The 20,070-nt window shown below is 44.4% G+C and overlaps 1 protein-coding gene across 1 annotated transcript in view; it reads right to left on the bottom strand.

Annotated features, from left to right (window-relative positions):
• Positions 1-2,425: 2,425 nt before the first annotated feature.
• Positions 2,426-20,070, bottom strand: part of LOC136625621 (amine oxidase [flavin-containing] B-like) — a 106,878-nt gene continuing 89,233 nt past the window's right edge. Inside the window, exons 13-15 of the mRNA XM_066599975.1 lie at positions 16,459-16,570; positions 13,014-13,076; positions 2,426-4,140 (exon numbers count right to left, since the gene is read on the bottom strand). Of these exons, the coding sequence (XP_066456072.1) occupies positions 3,961-4,140; positions 13,014-13,076; positions 16,459-16,570 (355 nt within the window). The 3' untranslated portion in view covers positions 2,426-3,960. The remainder of the gene's footprint in view (positions 4,141-13,013; positions 13,077-16,458; positions 16,571-20,070) is intronic.

Below are 20,070 nucleotides of genomic sequence, written 5' to 3'. Positions count from 1 at the left end.
AATTTGCAGATGATACAAAGCTAGGAGGGATAGCTAACACTAGGGAAAAGAGCAAGAGTCTTCAAAAAATCTAGAAAAGTTTCAACAGTGGGCAGCGACTAACAGAATGGAATGTAACAAGGAAAAATGCATAGTCCTACATCTCGCCAAGAAAAAATGAAAAAAGTACTTACAGAATGGGAGGAATTGGGCTAAGCAGCAGCACATGTGAAAAATACTTGGGTATACTAATAGATCATAGACTGAACATGAGTCAACAATGTGATGCAGCAGCCAAAAAGGCAAACACAATTGTGGGATGTATCAAGAGAAGCATAGAGTCTAGATCACGTGAGGTAATTAACCCCTGCTCTACTCTTCCTTAGTCAGATCTCATCAGGAATACAGTCTCCAGTTCTGGGCACCCCACTTTAAAAAAGGTATAGACAAACTGGAGCAAGTTCAGAGAAGAGTTACCAAGATGCTGAGCGGTCTGCAAATCATGCCCTATGAGGAACAGTTGAAGGATCTGGAAATGTTAAGCTTGCAAAAAAGAAGGCTAAGATGAGAATTAATAGCTGTCTACAAATATCTGAAGGATTTTTACAGTGCAGAGGGATCAGCCCTATTCTTTGCACAAGGAAAGACTAGAAGCAATGGGATGAAACTGAAAGGGAGAAAACACAAATTGGATATTAAACAGCGAGGTGGCTCAATGAGTGGAACAGGTTACCACGGGAAGTGGGGGGGTTCTTCAATTGAAGTGTTCAAACAAAGGCTGGACAAATATCTGTCTGGAATGATTTAGTGAATCCTGCACTGAGCAGGGGGTTGGACCCGATGACCCTGGAGGTCTCTTCCAACTCTACCATTCTATGATTCTATACTTATAATAAAAAAAACTAAATAAAAAAAGACATATTTGGTATTGCTGCATACATAAAATTCTGATCTATCAAAGCAACGCATTATTTACCTCACAGGTGAACATCTGGTGAACAACACCATAATGGGACTTTTTTTGGTCACCCCATCTCCAAGAAAAATGTAGGTAAAAGCTATCAAAAGTCATATGTATTCCAAAATAATACCAATAGAAACTACAGGACGTCTCAAAAAAACGTGACGTCGTACAACTGTGTCAGTGGAAAAATAAAACAATTCATGGCTGCCAGAAGATGGAGGCAGAAAATTATTTTATTTTTATCCAAAGATATTTTATTTTTGAAAGGTTGGACCACAAAAAAGTATATATATTTGGTATTGTAGTAATTGTACTGACCCATAGAATAATCATAGTTATGATGTCATTTTTGCTGCAGTGTGTACACTGTAAAAACAAGACCCCTCCTTAAAGATGGCGGAATTTAGTTTTTTTCCATTTCACTCCACTTAGAATTTTTTTTAAATATTTCAGTAAATTATATGGTACATTAAATAATAACATTGAAAAATACAACTCGTCCTGCAAAAAACAAGCCCTGAGGTAGCTACATCGGTAGATAAATAAAAGAGTTATGATTTTTTTAGAAGTGGGGAAGAAAAAACAAACGTGAAAAGGGCTGTTTCCAAGGGCTCAGTCAGACAAGCAGTTTTTTTTGCGCACATAGCTGAATGCAAAAAAATGCTTGTCTCACTTCGCCCATAGGGGTTAATCATGTATGTACAAATGATACAAATGACAGATTATTCTTAAAAGTCATATGAAAACTTAGCTATGCTTTAGGCTGGTTTCAACAGCTGAGATTATCGCACAAGATTTGTGCGTTACGAGATTCACAAATCTTGCACGAATATGAACTCTATTCTTTAGAATGGGGTCATACACATAAGCAATTTTTTTTCCCGCATTGCAGATGCGGAAAAAGATCACGGGGCGTGCTCTCGCATAGCCCATTATTTTCAATGTGTCCGGTGACAGCATTGCACTACGTGCTAGGTGCACGCGAGTGCAATCCGAGGTTTCCCATTGAAAGCTATAGGTAACGCCCTGCAATCCTCCGCCACTGCTGACAGCCCCGACGGAGATTTGCTACTTCCCAGAAATGATGTGCGGCGGTTCTGATACAAAAACGCCTCACATCCGCAACAAAATCACATGTTGCCGAGCGTGATATCAGACCGAGTTTCACAGCCCGATATTGCACTCACCCATGTGAAATTAGCCTTAATAGGCTGGAGGAGATAAAAAGATGACATATCTGTTCATTCGTTAGGTGAAACTTCATGAAGAAACGTAAAAATGTCAGTGGTAAAATTGCGCAGTGCATGATTATTTCTTTCTTTGAACAGTTTACACTTTCATCGGTTTCGTTAAAACTCTACTCACACTGCGGTCTTGTTGCACATTGTTGCAGCTTTGCCTGAATTTAAAAATTGTAAAATTAGGATTATGTGAGGTACTGTTTTTTTTCCAAGGAGACAATAAAGTAAAACACGAGATCACAGTAGTGAAAACATTTTTATTTCAATCCAGTATTTTTTAAACCTGAGATCACTTCAGTACTCTATGTTAAAGGGCTACTGTGGTGATTTTATTTCGTCATTGTATAATTATCCCCTAGCATGTATACTCTATATATATATATAGGCAAAAGTATTTGGCACTGAATGTTTTTCAGAAAAAGTGCTTTGTTATTCTATTTAGTAACGTGTCGGCCATCCTTTTGCTTGTATTACAGCAGTAACACATCGAGGCATACTTTCCACAAGTGCTCTGTAAGTCTGGGAAGGAATAGCTCCCCATTCCTCATGCAAGGCTGTGAGAAGAGATTGTTGTGAAGATGGGCGTGGGTGGCGGTGTCGTACCCGTCACTCCAGTTCGTCCCACAAGTGCTCGATCGGATGAATGAGTAGTTATTACAAAATGAGCAGCTTTTTTATTTTACCCATGCCCTTCCCAGCATGCCATTCGGCAAACTCAGTATTTGTATATTTGCTGATTTTCTGCAGTGTCCAAATACTTTTGTCCATATAGTGTATAAGGGACCTTTCACACGAGATGAAATTGTCTGCAGGACGCAGTGCACAGATGCGTATTTTGTCAACTAGTGAGGATTTTGTCCCTTTTTTAACTATTCAATGCGTTCTGCAGAATGTATTATGAAATTTCTTGCATTCTCCTCCACAGACTGTAGGTGCAAAATTATATTTCCTGTATATCAAATTTCAGTAAGAACAGTTCTGCAAGACGTCCTTAATTCCTCACCAGAAATTTTTCCGATGTGGAATTCAATCTTGTGATTTTGAAGTAAAGACTGGAGATGAGCGAACGTACTCGTTTCGAGTAATTACTCGATCAAGCACCACGATTTTCGAGTACTTCCATACTCGGGTGAAAAGATTTGGGGGGCACCAGGGGGCGGGGGGAGGCGTGGCGGCGCGGGGGTAGCAGCGGGGAACAGGGGGGAGTCCTCTCTCTCTCCCTCTCGCCCCCTCTCCCCGCTGCAACACCCCACTCACCCACGGCGCCCCCCGAATGTTTTCGCCCGAGTACGGAAGTACTCGGAAATCGCGGCGCTCGGGCGGAAAAGGGGCGTGGCCAAGTAGGTTCGCTCATCTCTTGTCCTTAATTCCTTACCAGAAATTTTTCCACTGCAGAATTGAATCTTGTGATTTTGAAGTAAAGACGGGAGGATTTTAACAGATACGGAATTCAAGCACCATAGGGATAACATTGTGAAGCAGAAATGTTCATGCAGACAAATTTCATTCCCTGTGGAAGGTTCATAAATCAGCCAGTATTACCTTGCTTAGTTATTCCTTTCTATACACAACTCTTTTATCTCAGATGGTCATGTGATCTGCAATACCTGTAGGAAACCCTCCCGAGTGTTACGTGATGGGGAAGGCAAGTAAATAATGTGTTTTCACCAGGGTGGCCCTTTAAGATCACTAGTACCAAATTCTAGAGCTATGCTTCTTGTCTGCCAGCTGTAGCTGAGATCGACATGACAGACTAAATAAGCATTTCTAGAAGAGTCAACATCTTCGATTCATGAGAAAATCACATTTAAAGCTCAGATAACCCTTCTTGATGGCTATAATTCCTGCCGCAGCCGTTGCACAGAATGCTGTGTAACCAATGAATCTCAGAAAACCTTGACTAGAAGGCAAACTTCTTTCCAAAAATGTTGTTGTGATTGGCAGAGCTGGAACATCCTAGATTAGAGAAATACAATTAAAAGGTTGTTTGTTAAATTAATTCCAAGAGATTACATACAGTAGGTGTTTGAGGATTAGTATGAAATGTGGTTTAGCCATAGAAGATGACAAAATATTGTGTTAACCATTATGCTTTTCTAATTTATTATCCAATTATTACTGCTATATAAAGGGTGGTTCTCTTGCTAGGGAAACCAAACATTGCTAAATAACTTTAATTTTTATATGGTTCCCTATGTACACTGATATGTATTTACCTGTTATGTTACAAAACAAGGTCTGCCTAGAGCATATGCTGAAAACTGTCCTCTCTAGTTGGCAAAAACATCTGCTAGTGCGACTCCAGTAATGGCAGCAACCTCATCCTCAGATGTACCCCTACCCAACGCTGGATCTATAAACAATATCTTATACATTTCTCCAAGCAACTCTTGAACTATGGACATACCATCTAAGTGTAGTTTTTAGCAGCTATTTGGAACATGGAATAAGGAATGCCAGCTTCTTGCCAAAATCAACTTAAGGATTTTTTGGCGATGGCAGTCTCCACGTGCCGTAAGACATCTTCTGGCCTCCTGCATGTAGAGTCAAGACACTTCTGGTTGTCTCAAATCGTTTCAACGATTTGTGAATATAGGATTTTGTTGGTGCACTTCCTTCACCATGCTTATTCTAAAATGTGTGAGTACGTTTGTGGCACACCAAGTTAAATCCCTGTTTGGTGGTTTCATTTCGACAGTCTACGTTGCTGAGAGGTGTGATGGCTCGATAGATGTAAGGGGAGATTTATAAAATGGCCTTACACAAAAAAACTGTCTTAGTTGCCCATAGCAGCCAATCACAAACCTGTTCTCATTCCACTTAAGTTGTATTCACTATTTCACTCCAAGAATGCTCAGAGTGCAGAAAACATGCTCTGTCTGCTCATTATTGCCAGAAGCATCTAAGGAGCATATGTTTTTATCAGTACCAGAGCATACTTTGCAGAGTATAATGTGTGTGTGCTCGCTATGTTCTATCTAAGCGCAAATGCCCATGGCCGGATTTATTCTGCAGCTATTAGGTTCTATTAAACCTAAAAGCTCAATGTTCATGCTGTGGAATTCCACCGCGGAATGCCGCAGCGTGAAAGAAACCGCGGCATGCTCTAATTGCCGCGGGAATACGCGTGGCCAGCTTCTATTGTAAGGAAGCTGGCCGTCGCGCTATACTTCGTAGCACAGCGGAAGTATCGCGTGATTATGCATCCGCGCCCACCACCGCCGCGTACTGCACATGTGCACAAGCTCGAGTGACGGGAATAGTGTGGCAGATCCGGGAAGTGAGTATTGGGGTTTTGGGGGGCGTCGTGGCAGACTCTGCTGCAATATTTCACTAGTGGAGTCCGCCACGGCCATGGACATGAGGCCTAAAAGCAGAGTTAAAAGCAGAGCATTAAAAGTATTTTGTTGGCCCACTGCAGATTTTTCAATTTAACAAGTGAACATTAAGCTCACTTCTACACAGACACTGAGATATCACCGTGTGAAAATCGCAACACTATCGTATCTGTGTTCTGTGCGATATCACTGCACTTTCTCACACTTATATTGCGATTTTGTGTTGCTACAAAGTCGCACGTGGTGCTACAAAGTCGCGCAACGTTGTAGCACCACATGCGAGAATTTTCAGGGTGAAGTGCTTGAAATATAAGCCTTACCCAAAAAATAAGCCCTAGCTGGCTAAAAAAAAATGTAAAAATTAGAAATACATCACCTAAAAGGTGCTGTCTGGCACTTGATTGAAGTTCTACAGCATACCTTCCTGGTCAGGATTTTGAAAAACCCCGCCTCTATTGAATGGCTGTGATTGGTTCATTGAGCGCTGGCTCTGTCTGACTGAATGCCGTGGCACTCAGCAAATCAGAAGCAGAGCTTCCTGGTGGTGGGGTTTTTCAAAACGCTGACCAGGACGTTATGCCGGAAAACTTCAATTAAGTGCAGGACAGCTTCGGGAGTTGTGCGCCGGAGTCAGACAGCGCCTTTTAGGTGATGTATTTCTTTTTTTTTTAGACAGCTAGAGCTTATTTTCGGGCTTTTACAGCAGGATATCCTACTAAAAAAGTTGCATCGCACCACATAAAAACCCTGTTGGAAATCATTGGCTTCACATACTTGCCATTTGTAGCACTGTCGCATTGCGAGAAAATCGCACAATTTTGTCTCCCGTGTGGAAGAGGCTTAATGTTCAGCTTGTTGCTATTAATGGCTGAATAATTCACAGTAATTGGTTACATGTTTCAAACTTCTAGTCACATGATGTGTGCTATGTATGCTTATCATTGTATCTGCTGGACCATTAGCGCCCTGCGCTCTAGAGCCCTTAGTGAGGAATGTCTTGGTTTCCTAGTGAGAGAATCACCCTGTAGAATTGCTAATAACAGATGACACAATACAGTCTATTGGCTCAACTCTAAAATGCTATCTGCTATCTGATCTACTGGCCTTGTCACAGCCATCTGCTGGCCCATACACAATGGGACTATATTAACAATCTGGAAAGCATTCATTTCACTTTTTTCAATTTGAATATAGAGTACACAGGAGCAGATAATTGGTCATATGAGAGTATAAGTGTACATAATAATCGCTAAATGTAAATAGGTGAAGCAATAGAATGATTAGTGATCAAACACTCATTGATTGTCTAAATGATTGCCTATAGGAAAATAAGAATAATTGTTCACTGATAGAGCATTGCAGCATGTAAATATCGATTGTTCTATAAACAATAGGTCCACAAGTAACATGTCATACAGGATGTCCATTGGATGCAGTCATGTAATCATGTCATCCAATGACTTTGTAACCGTACTTCGAAGAGTAAAGTAATCTTTACTCTTCACTCTTGAGGGCTTATTCAGACCTGTGTATATCGTCCAGGTTTTCACGCCCGGCCAATATGCACTGTCCCTCCCATTCACCGACTCTCTGCTTCTTTCCTCCCCTCCAAGCGGTTTGCAATGGGAGTGGGTGGGGGACGGGGTGGAGCTAAGCTCCCGCCTCTCCCGCCTGTTGTCCACAGCCAGCTATAGGCGTGGGCGGGACAGAGCAGAGCTTAGCTCCACCCTGCCCCACCCCCTCCCATTGCAAACACAGGAGTGGAGGAGACAGGCAGACAGCCAGTGAGGGGGAGGGAAGGGTGGACTGCTTAGATGGAAGCGTATATCGGCTGGGCGTGAAAATGCTAGCCACTATATGCTTGTGGGAATAAGCCCTGAATCAGTGAAAAACGGGAATTTTTCTTACCGATAATTCCCTTTCTTGAAGGCATCATGACAGCATACACCTGGAGGTTGCTCACCTGCTGACCTGATGGGACAGGAAGAGGCAGAACATAAAAGGCACCTCCCCTCCACCAAACACCAGTGCGTTCCAAATAACCACAGTGACAGTATACTTAACCAGAAGGTGTGTTTTTATTGGCACCACACACCTTAGACAAAGAAATCATAAGCATACACATTACCTCATGTGTTAGACAAACCAGGGTAACCATGTCGGTAGGGGGGGGGGGGGAAGCCCGTATGCTGTCATGATGCCTTCAAGAAAGGGAATTATCGGTAAGAAAAATTCCCGTTTGCCCTCTGACATCATGACAGCATACACCTGGAGGAATACCAAATAACTGGCATGGGCTTTTTTAGGGAGGGATTATTACTTGAAGCACCTTCCTCCCGAAGGTTGCATCCTCACTAGATTTTAATGTCCAGCCTATAAGGTTTAATAAACGTATGACTAGAAGTCCACGTGGCTACGTTACAAATCTGTTCGATTGAGGCGTGCGCTCTTTCTGCCCAGGAAAATGCCACTGCCCAAGTAGAGTGGGCTTTCAAACCTTCTGGGGGAGGAATGCCCTAGGCCTTGTAAGCCTCCTGGTTGGCTCTTCTGAGCCACCTGGCTATTGAATCTCTAGAAGTGGCCTTCCCTTTGGCCTGCCCCTGAAATTGAACGAAAGTTTGTCAGTCTTTCTGCAACTTTCCGTTGCCTCAAGGTACGCTAGTGCAGCTCTTTTAACGTCAAGATTATGGAGCCTCTGCCCCTTTTCATTTTTAAAATTTAGACAAAGGCTGGAATGACTATTGGCTGGCCTCCGTGGAAGTCTGACAAGACTTTGGGTTGGAGGGAAGGGTCTAAGGAGAATACGATCTCATCGGGGTGCATAGTCATATATAGGGCCCTTTGCACATAGCCGACATAACTGCCACAAGGTGGGCTACCTTGTACATCAGCAAGGCGATGGATAGGTTTTTAGTAGGTTCAAACGTGGGGAAAAAAATCGCAGAAGGCCTGAAGGACTATAGTCAGATCCCAGGGGGGGCGCCGTAAGCCTTAAAAATGGATGCAGTCTACTCGCCCTTCTAGGAAATTTCCTGATCCCCTTGTGCTCAGCAAGCGCGAGATCAAAGAATGCCCTCAAAGCCACTACTTGGGCTTTGAGGGAATTTGGACTCAACCCTTTATCCGGGCCTGCCTGGACGAAATTTAAAATTTTTACGAATGTCTGATTGGATGTCCTGACCCATCCATTCTGAGAATTTTTTCCCGACTTTGGAATAAATCTTTTCCGTCAAGGGCATAAGGCTCTCACAATTAGTGGAAACCCCGTTAGATGATAGACCCTTTTCTAAGAATTTTACCCGTTCAAGATCCAGGCTGTAAGCCTGAACTTGTGAACCTCCGGGTAGAAGAGAGGACCCTGCAACAATAGGTCCAGTCTTGGCGGAAGATGGAGAGGCTCTCCCACTGACAGATCTCAGGAGAGGAAACCAAGGTCTTTTGGGCCAATAAGGCGCTACTAAAGTTACTGACAGCCTTGGCCGCAGTAATTTTCTTAGGAGGAGCGGAATCAGGGGTAAAGGGGAAAAAGCGTAAGCTAAGTCCCAAACCCAGGGGTGAGAGGGGGCGCCCGTGCCTAAGGCTTGTTTCTCCGAGTCTCGGGAAAAGGGAAGACGGCACTTGGTATTTGCGCTTCACGCAAACAAAACTATTTCGGGTACCCTCTATTTGTCCCGAGTAGGCTAAACACTTCGGGATGGAGTCCCCACTCTCCTGCGTCCACTTTCTTCCTGCTTAGAAAGCCCGCGGCTGAATTCTCGGCTCCTTTTATATGGAAGGCCGACAGTGACGTAGTTGTGAGTTCCGCCCATTCAAGGATCCTCCCCGCCAAATGCTGAAGTAGAGGATTCCTGGTGATACCCTGGTGGCAAATGAGTGGCACTGCCATCATGTTATCGGAGAAGATCCTCACATGCTTCATCCCTAAACAGTTTGCAGGCTACGTCGGGTTTCCCAAACCTCATTACGTTCTCTAACGTTAGATAACCTGGATCTCTCATGAGGGTCCTATGTACCCTGTATATGGCCACCTTCAAAGGTGACCCCTCACCCTCTGGCACTGGCATCCGATATCGCGGGGTCCCCACTGAAAGGTTGTCTGAGGACAACTGCCAGTGGAGTGAGGAGCTAGCCCTAGTGGAAATAGGGATTGTCCTGTCAAGTGAGGACTGACTTGTCCCCATTCTCGAGGATAAGTGTCTGGAGATCACAGCTGTGGAACTGGGCCCAGGGAACCACTCCAATGCATGAAGTCATTATCCCCAGGATCCGCATCGCCTCTTATTGAAACTGTATATTTTTTATATAGAGCAGAACATTCTCTAGAATGAGCTGTTTCCTTAGAGGAGGAAGGGACGGACATTGGAGACAAAAATCCAAAATGACTCCGAGGAATTTTTTCCTGGTGTCCGGATCCATGTTGGATTTCAAATCATTAGTGATCCAGCTCAGACCCTTAGATAACTGAAGCGTGGACCCCACGTGTGACCTTAGAATAGTGAGGAAATCTGCCACCAGCAGGGAACCATCTACTGAGCTATGCCCCCTTTCAGATGGGGGACGATGATAATCCCGCGATTGTGCAGAAAGGCTACCATTTCAATCACCCCTTGGGAAAAGATCCGTGGAGCAGAGGATATTGCAAAGGGAAGGCGCCATTTTCAGCGCAAATTTAGGAACTTTTTGTGAGTTGACATAATTGGGGATGTGATAATACTCATCCTTTACGTCAATCGTAGCCATGTTATCCCTACCAATCAGGGGGGTTGGGGTTCTGATAGTCTCCATCGGTGGGAGCCATCTGGTTGGGAGCCAGAAAGAGAGTGGAGTAAAACCCTTTCCCCCTCATTCCCTCTTAGGGATGGGGATAACTGCACCGAGATCCAGTATGATCTGTTCACCCTTAAGTAGAGCCTGCTCTAGAGTTGGTGCCTGGATGACTGCCGCGGTGGAACCGGAAGCCCGTACTTGGACCCAGGCCCACACAGTCCCCCGAGGTTAAAATGAATCTATTTGGAGGGCGAGATTCTAGCTCAAATCTTGTACCCCTCCGCCACCAGGCCTGCACTTGTGGGATCGATTCCTGTCCTTAGAATTGTTTCCCAGCGTGTGGTAGGCACCGTCAGTAGCTATGTTTCTCCAACTAGTGCACAAATGAACTAATCTTCTGCTCACCGGGCATGAAGATGCAGGTTGAGGGACAACAGTAAGAGCCTTACCCCTTCCTCCAGTCTTTCCTTTCCCCACGTACGTTGTAGACGAGGGACATGGAATGAAGGCGCTTTTTGCGGAGTCTGATGACTAGCCGCCCCGCGGGCTCCAAAGCAGACCGTAGAAGCTGACCCAGTCAAACCGCCATAGAGCGAGCCACCAAGGTGGCCGCAATATTAGCTTTATAATGAGACTGGACATGGACCAAGCCTTACGCATGGTCATGTCTACTTTGTTGTCCATGGAGTCCTTTAAGTGGGACGTATACTCAGATGGTATCCAGTTCTTTTAGACACCATAGAGATAGCTGTGTCAACATTTGGCGTCTCCTCAAGGATAGCCACTTCATTGTCTGCAAATAAAGGACGCTCCGAAAATTCTTTAGAAATTAACGGAGCTTGATCCACACAATTCCAATCATTAAGGATTAATTGTTTAAGTGTGGCGTTTACAGGGAATGTAGATTTACGTTGTGGAAGCAGACTTGCAACATGACGTCCTGCACAGTGCAAGGTTTCTCTGTTAGTGTTTTTTTTCGAAAACGAGATATTTTTTCTCCCCCTGCGACACTTCCCCAAGATCGAATTCTTCCGCCATGTCAGAGTCGGACTCTAACACTGCCGGAGCAGACCTTCTTGTGGCCCCTAAGGGCCCTGGTTGGAGGTCCGAGAGGTAGGACTGTTTCTTCACGGACAACCGACTGGATTTCGGACATGGGGGAAGATTTTTCTTCATGCAGAATTTTCGCTGAGCAGGAAGCGCATAATGTTTTAGAATAGGAGTCGTCAAGTTTTGTTAAGCATACTCGACGCTTTTTACTTCTCCTCCTAGCCTCCCTAGATTTTTAAGTATCCCTGTCGTACATGACAAGGGAGAGCTCTGTTAGTAAGGGAAGTGTAGTGCAGGTGTCTGTAGGTTGGACCACAGGACCACTTACAGTTTGGAGATTCTCTGGGTCCTCTTTTGGCCAACATCCTGCACTTGTGGAATTCATTCCTGTCCTTAGAATTGATTCCCAGTGTGAAAAGAAAAAACACAAGCCGACTTCTCCTTTGTGTGCTCAGTCGAGGCCACGCCCTCCTGCGAAGCGTCTGGCGTCACACTACAGCCGGGACCCAGAGATGGCGGCCACCGCCTGGTTGATGGCCGCGGTGGTGCTGGAAAGTCCGTCCTTGGACCCAGGCCCACTCAGTCCCCTGTTCACACCCAGATGAGGTACTTCCCACTGGGGCAACCGGGGCTGCCAGAAGATGATATCTTAGAGATGGCGGCCGCCGCCTGGTTGACGGCCGCGGTGGTGCCGGAAAGCCCGTCCTTGGACCCAGGCCCACGCAGTCCCCGGTTAGCTCCCAGATGAGGTACTTCCCACTGGGGCAACCAGGGCTGCCAGAAGAGATGCCACCGCTCATCGGTAAGTGCTGGAACCTCCGGCATGGGACAGCATCGCTGGAGCTCTGCCGCTGCTGTCCTGGAGGGACAGGAAAAGCACTGGTGTTTGGTGGAGGGGAGGTGCCTTTTATGTTCTGCCTCTTCCTGTCCCATCAGGTCAGCAGGTGAGCAACCTCCAGGTGTATGCTGTCATGATTTCGGAGTGAAATACATTTTATCATTTATTTCACAAATAGGCACATTTTCTACAGAGTGGTACTTCTAGCATATACTGTAAGAGAATGGAGACGGCGTTTTTTTTTCATACTTCAGTATTTGAGTCCAGACTGATTTGCTATACCTACTTTCTAACGTACTATATCCCCCATTTTTGTGTATGTGAGTCCCATGATAGATCATAACTGATATCATTTTTTTCTAGTTCCTTGTTGTAACAGATTCCGTCAGCGCTATGTCACACATATTTACTTCTCTGTAGATGTATATTTCCCAGAATGTTGTACTGGATCAAGTAAAAGGGAAAGGATATATAACCAAATCAATAATGCTAAAAGCATAAATTCAGTGTTTCTATTCTGTTCTAGCATTGATTTAACACTCTCTGCAACATAAAAGATGTGTAAAATGTAGTTTTATACATTTTCCTGTTGAACCGTTTTCTACAATGAGAATCTGTCTACAGATTTATGTTACACCCAATAAAGATAAATAACCGCTGTGTACTTATTGTAAGAGCTGTTTGTAGGTAGGAATACTCTTTAGAATTGTTAGAACTATTCAGACGGAGGATGTTGTGATGAGAATAGGCTGCTCATCTATCCATCCATCATCGGTAAGGGATGCAATATAAATACTTGGATTTTGTTATTTTGCTTTTTCCCTTGTTACACTTACCACGGACTCTGGCTCCGGTACCCATATCTGGTCCTCTCCAATAAGTCCCATTTTGCACATAACCTGCAAGGACATGAGTTATGAAACTGATATAATGTAGTCAGATAACAATGATTTACTATTGATAAACTAGATTCTTCTTTTCAATATATTTCACAATAAATTAAGTATTTTATCTGATCAGGAGATACATGATTTTTAGAAATGAGTAGAAAACCCGAGTCAAGAACACAAATACCACGAAGGCAGCCATTTCCCTTTTTATAGGACTAGTGTAAAGGTAACACCACCTTTTCAGAAGAAGAGAAAGCAGAAGAGTGAAACACTCAATAGAGGGACTGAATCACCAAAATGCTGATTACTATTGCTATTTGTTGTATGCCCTATACATGTATGCTTTACAATACTTCTGCAATATTGTGTTAGCACTAGAGATGAGCGAGCGTACTCGGAAAAGCACTACTCGCTCGAGTAATTTGCTTTATCCGAGTATCGCTGTGCTCGGGTCTGAAGATTCGGGTGCCGGCACGGAGCGGGGAGCTTCAGGGGAGAGCAGGGAGGAACGGAGGTAAGATCTTTCTCTCCCTCTCTCCCGCCTGCTCTCCCCTGCTCCCCGCTGCGACTCACCTGTCAGCCGCAGTGGCACCCGAATCTTCAGACCCGAGCACAGCGATACTCGGATAAAGCAAATTACTCGAGCGAGTAGTGTTTTTCCGAGTACGCTCGCTCATCTCTAGTTAGCACTAAAATATCTGTCTGCTATAGCATAAACCCTTCCCAACATGTGACATACATGTGCATCTCATGTTGCAAGGGAGTGTATGGAGTAAGCTCAGGAGTTGAGACTGGTCCATATGCAGCAGATGCCAGCTGTGTTCTACAGTTGACAAATGCCTGCAATGGCCGGGGTCAAAGATCACTCCAATCCTGATCATTTAACCCTTTAGATGCCACAATTAATAGTGATTGCAGCATCTAAGCAGTTAGACAGAAGGAGGGAGCTCTGATTGTCCTTCATTGGCTGGGAATGTAGTAAAGGCCCTAGGCCTGCCATGTTATTGCAGTATTCCCTTTAAGCCCTGCCAAAGAGCCACAATGCAGTACAATACAGGAGTATTACACAAGCGCTCAAGTGATTGCAAGTTCACGTCCCCTAGTCAGACTAAAAGGTTTGCTCAAATTCTTTTTAAATACAAAAAATGAATATTAAAATCTCACATCTGATTTCCCATTTATCACATGAAAGATGTAAAATATGAAAATAATTGGTATAATCACATCCATAAAAAATCAAATTACTAAAATATAATCTTATACTATGAAATTACACAGTTAAAAAAAGCAAAAAAAAAACCCATAATGCCAGAGTTAGACTTGCTGTTTTCTGGTTAGATTATTTTCATAAAAAGTGATCAAAAAGCCCTATGTGCCAATAAAGGTCAGAATTTTCGTTAGACTGTGAATGTCATAAAAATAAAATTCAAAGAACAGCAGCTATTTTTTTCCATTCCGATCAAATAAAATTTTTTACTCCTTTCTTCCCAACGTTACCATTACTGTGCTGCAGGAAGAAAGTTTCCTTAAAGCATCATAATAGTACAGCACACTGAGAGTCTTAGGGTGCATTCACACGAGCGTGTTTTTGTGGGTACTTAGGTGCGTACATACGGCTGCACCTAGGTACGAGCAAAAACATGCGTAAACACAGCTGTGTGCTTGTTGTCAATGGAGCCGCAGCTGCTGCCGGCGGCTCCATTGAAAACAATGCTTTGCCGACCCTCTGCATTATTTTTCAGGGAAGGGCTTTACATATAAGCCCTTCCCTGAAAAAGCAACATTTTAGTGGGAAAAGAAAAAGAAAAAAACTTAAAGGAGATGTCCCGCGCCGAAACGGGTTTTTTTTTTTTTCAACCCCCCCCCCGTTCGGCGCGAGACAACCCCGATGCAGGGAAGTAAAGGAAGCTTACCGGAGCGCTTACCTTAATCCCCGCGCTCCGGTGACTTCAATACTTACCGCTGAAGATGGCCGCCGGGATCCTCTGTCTTCGTGGACCGCAGCTCTTCTGTGCGGTCCACTGCCAATTCCAGCCTCCTGATTGGCTGGAATCGGCACGTGACGGGGCGGAGCTACACGGAGCCGCTCTCTGGCACGAGCGGCTCCATAGAAGACTACAGAAGACCCGGACTGCGCAAGCGCGGCTAATTTGGCCATCGGAGGGCGAAAATTAGTCGGCACCATGGAGACGAGGACGCTAGCAACGGAGCAGGTAAGTATAAAACTTTTTATAACTTCTGTATGGCTCATAATTAATGCACAATGTATATTACAAAGTGCATTATTATGGCCATACAGAAGTGTATAGACCCACTTGCTGCCGCGGGACAACCCCTTTAACCCTCCACCACTGCCGTGACCAGTGCGGGCATGAAGAACACATCTGCCACATGCGGCAGATGTTTCCTTCACCCCTGCTAGTTAAAAGAATTCCCTGCTGCTACATCTGCCACATCTGTGGCAGATGCAGAAAAGGGAATTCTTCAATTCTCAATCGCAGCTATCACACATAACAGCTGCGGTAGAGAATCCTGCTGTCGGCTTCCCGTCAATGGCTTTTCAGGAGAGGGCTTCAAAAGCCCTTCCCTGAAAAGCCATTTTAAAAAGCCATTTAAAAAAGCCAAAAAAATACTCACCTGCCTTCAGCTGCCAGGCCTCAGCCGCAACTTCTGGCGCTGTCCCCGGCTCTGTAGTTCTGAGCTATCAGCAGCCGGGGATTTAAAATCCCCACCTGCTGGTAGCTCTGATTGTGATTGGCTTAAGCACTTCAGCCAATCACAGCCAGAGCTACTAGCAGGCGGGGATTTTAAATCCCCAGCTGCTGATAGCTCAGCAGCGCTATAGAGCGTGGGGACAGCGGCAGAAGTCGCCGCTGAGCCCCGGCAGCTGTCAATGGCTTTTCAGGGAAGGGCTTCATAAAGACTTGGAGCAACAGTCGAAACGTTGCGGGCTTTAAGCAAGAAATGGATTAAATAAAATAATGTTTTTTACTTCTGAAGAGGGTCTGCTGATGCCTTAAAGAAAACCCTGCATGCTGCTTACACATAGGTTTTATGGAGGTGAAGTTTTTGGATATTTGGTCCATATCCGGGTAAGCTGGCATTTTATGAGTTATTCTCCCACCTTGTGTCAAGGACAATTGAGTGCGGCAGCCATATATTGATATAAACTACAGGAAGCTTATACAATAGCAAGAGTGTTATTGCTGAGAAGGAAATTGCAATATAATACAAGTCAGTTAAAGGGATTCTTTGGGACTTTAACATCAATGACAAACCTCAACGACTGACGGCTATTAGTACAATAAAGGGGCTGTCGTGTTTCTCAGAGCAGAATATCCCTTCATTATAAACATACAAGCTTACAATATGCTTCACAATTTTACGTCACCTCTCTGGCTGCCCTTTCTCCAGCTTCTATAGCTCCTTCCATGTATCCACTCCATACTGTAGCGGTCTCTGTACCAGCAAAGTAAAGCTTTCCAACAGGTTTCCGAATCACACTGTGGGAACATATAACATATATCTAGGGTTTATATCCCAGCAATCACGTACATTAGTGTAAATATGAAGGACATATGAGATATGTGTGTATAATTATATTAGCAAGGATTACTGGCTGGTCGAAACTACTTTACACCATTAAGGACCAAACACTGTAAATTTACGGCGCTTGGTCTTGGGCTTTAAACCCGACCGATAGTAAAATGACGTGGGGGATTAGAGCTCCTGTTTCTGTAATCAATCAGAAGCAGGTTGGGTTGTCAGCTGTTAGTCACAGCTGATAAGCAGGAGGAGAAGGCAGGAGTGTTTTTTAACTCTTTTTGCCTTCTCCTTTCCCATGTACACAGCGTTCAATGAGCGCTATGTACTAAAAAGTTAAAGTGAAAGTATAACTTCCACTACATGAGACGGCAGTTCCATGACCACCGGGATTCCCTTCTACAGCAAAGCTGCAGGGCCGTATTAGACCCTGATCAGCTCTGCCAGTGACTACTGTCACTACAGGGGCATGTTTTCTCCTGTAACTGAGGCTCCTATAGATGCCCCAGATACAGTGGAAAAGTGTCAAATAAAAAAACCAAAACATGTGAATGTCCCCAAGAGGTCGTATATGACGTCTCTGGGGGACATAGATGGTAAAAAACATAATTACATACATAAATAAAACAAAATTACAGAATATAATAAAAATATATACATAAAAAAGAAAATAACCCAAAGCCGACGCCAACCAAAAGCATTGGCGTATGCTCCCTGTAATCCAAAACCATACATATTATATATCAAAACGTCTGAAACAACATGAGGAACCTGTTCCCATACTTTATTGTAGCATAAATATACTAATTAAAGAAAAAATAACTATAAGGCCTCCTTCCCACGGACGAATTTCCACCGTGTAATTCGCTGCGGAAATCCGCTGCGTTGCCCGCAGCTATTAAGTTCTATTGGGTTCTATTGAACCTAATAGCTCAGGGCTCACGGTGCCGAATTCCACCGCGGAGTTCCGCACCATAAAATCTCCCGTCCTCACCCGCGGCATGCTCTGTTTGCCACGGGTGTACGCGCGGACGGCTTTCATTGTAGTCAATGGAAGCCGTCCGTTCACGCTATCTTCTGCTGTAGCACAGTGGAAGATAGCGTGAAATCGCCTCTCCGCCTACCGCCGCTGCGTCATATGACGCGGCCGGCGCGTCATATGACACGGCCGGCCGCGTCATGTGATGCGGTGGGCGTGTCATGTGACATGGCTGGCGTGTCATGTGACACTGCGGCGCGTCATGCCGAAGCGTCATGCGGGAGCGAGGACGCCGGATCTGCAGGTAAGTTTGGGGGTCTCTGGGAGGCGCCATGACGGGCTCCGCTGCGGAATTCCGCGGCGGAGCCCGTCACGGCCGTGTGCAGCTGGCCTTAATGTTAAAAAGAAATCATGTTTTTAGTTTTATACCTCCAATAAAACTAAAAAACTGGAAAAAAAAAGTCAGTGAAAAAGATATTAAAAATATAGTCCTATATGTCACAGAAAAAAAATGCAGCAAAAATAATTTTGGTAGCTGAAGGAAAAAATATAGGGCAGTTAAACCACCACATGGGTAAAATCTCTAAAAAGTGACTGGTCCTTAAGGTACAAAACAGCCTGGTCCTTAAGGGGTTAACATGATGAGTCTCTCCAGTGGCACATTAAATTAGATTAGTGGAGATTAGATGGTTAGTATCACATTCATTTTATGGAAAATATACACTGATTAGTCATGACATTAAAGGCCAATTTAGACACAACGATTATTGCTAAAGATGTCTTTTGAGCAACTTTTGAGCAATAATTGTTGTGTCCATTTACACTGCAAGGTGATCGCTCAAATGTTGAGTGATCATCTTGTGCACCCAGCGGGGCCACTTGTCTTCTGCATCCAGCTGTTCTCTGCATGGAGCGCCGGGCTGTCATTCAGCCGAGCGCTCCCAGCGGAGGATTCAGAAGACAAGCGGGGTGGCCCCACTTGTCTTCTGCATCCAGCTGTTCTCTGCATGGAGCGCCGGGCTGTCATTCAGCCGAGCGCTCCCAGCGGAGGATTCAGAAGACAAGCGGGGTGGCCCCACTTGTCTTCTGCATCCAGCTGTTCTCTGCAGTGAGCACCGGGCTGTTATACAGCCGAGCGCTCCGTGTGGGGTATTGAGAATGCAGCTGGACCGCTCTGTTCTTCATACCCAGCCTGTCATCAGGGAGCAGGATACAGCTGAAACAATAGTATCAGCTGTATCCCGCTGTGACTCCCTGATAAGGCTGATCGCTGTCTTTTAGCATGCTAAAAGACATCGATCAGCGACGGCTTAACGAAAACTACACGATGTCAGTGCAGTTTGACACAATGATTATCACTCAAAAGACGGCTTTTGAGCTGATTTTGAGCGATAATCGTTGTTTCTAAATGGGCCTTAAAACCAGGTGAAGATTATCTCATAACAATGCACACTTAAATAGTTAAACTATATTAGGCAGCAAGAGAACATTCAGCTCTTGAAGATTTTGTCAGGAAAGGAGGGCAAGTGTAAGGCTACATTCACACCTAGTTGATTTTGGTGTAGATTTGTATCAAAATTCGCCTGTAACAACATTGGATGAGATGAAATCTGCACTGCAAAATTCACAGCCTAAATTGACATGCTGAAGATTTAAGGTCAATTTTCACTGTAGATTTTTTCCATAGCGTCTGAATGAGCTTTCTTGAATTCTCCCCCACTTTGCTCTGTAAAATTCTCCGGAGTCAGTTCTGCTGCTGCAAATTTTTCAATTCTGCTCCATGTGAACACATCCTGAGGATCGAAGTGACAAGGGCCAAAGTTTGATAGTTAGACCACTTAATCTGAGGATCTCCAAAACAGCAGGTCTCATTCAGTGTTCCTAGTATGCAGTGATTACTGCCCACCAAGAGTGATCGAAGGAAAGTTACCCATGAAACTGCGGCAGTGTCTTGGAAACCCCAGGCTGATTGATGCATGCAGCAGATTGCACAGAAGAGCTATTGTAGCAAAAAAATAGAATGCTGTATATGATAGAAAGGTGTCAGAACACACAGCCAATCACAGCTTGCTGGATATGAGGCTTTATATCCGCAGAGCAGTGAAGGTGCCCTTGCTAACCCCTGTCATCTTACAAAAGCACCTACAGAGATATCATTTGCCATTTTGACTGGCATGGCACACTACTTCATTATCTTAGCACACATACACTATTTAGATAGCCTAGCAGTCAACAGACTACAATGGGCTGCATCATGCAGATGCATCATGAAGCTAAATCTTCATTTGGCACTGAATACATCTGTACAATGGGCACATGAACATCAAACATGGACTGTAGAGCAATATAAGAAGGTTGCCTGGTCTAATTAATCACGTTTATTTTACTTGATGTGGATGGCATTGATTGTGTGCAGTGTTTACCTGGGGAACATATGGTAGAAAGGTGACAGAACACGCAGCCAATGACAGCTTGCTGGAT

Source organism: Eleutherodactylus coqui, chromosome 4, assembly GCF_035609145.1.
Source record: "Eleutherodactylus coqui strain aEleCoq1 chromosome 4, aEleCoq1.hap1, whole genome shotgun sequence".
Classification (NCBI taxonomy): Eukaryota; Metazoa; Chordata; class Amphibia; order Anura; family Eleutherodactylidae; genus Eleutherodactylus; species Eleutherodactylus coqui.
This window is presented reverse-complemented; position numbering and strand designations above follow the sequence as displayed.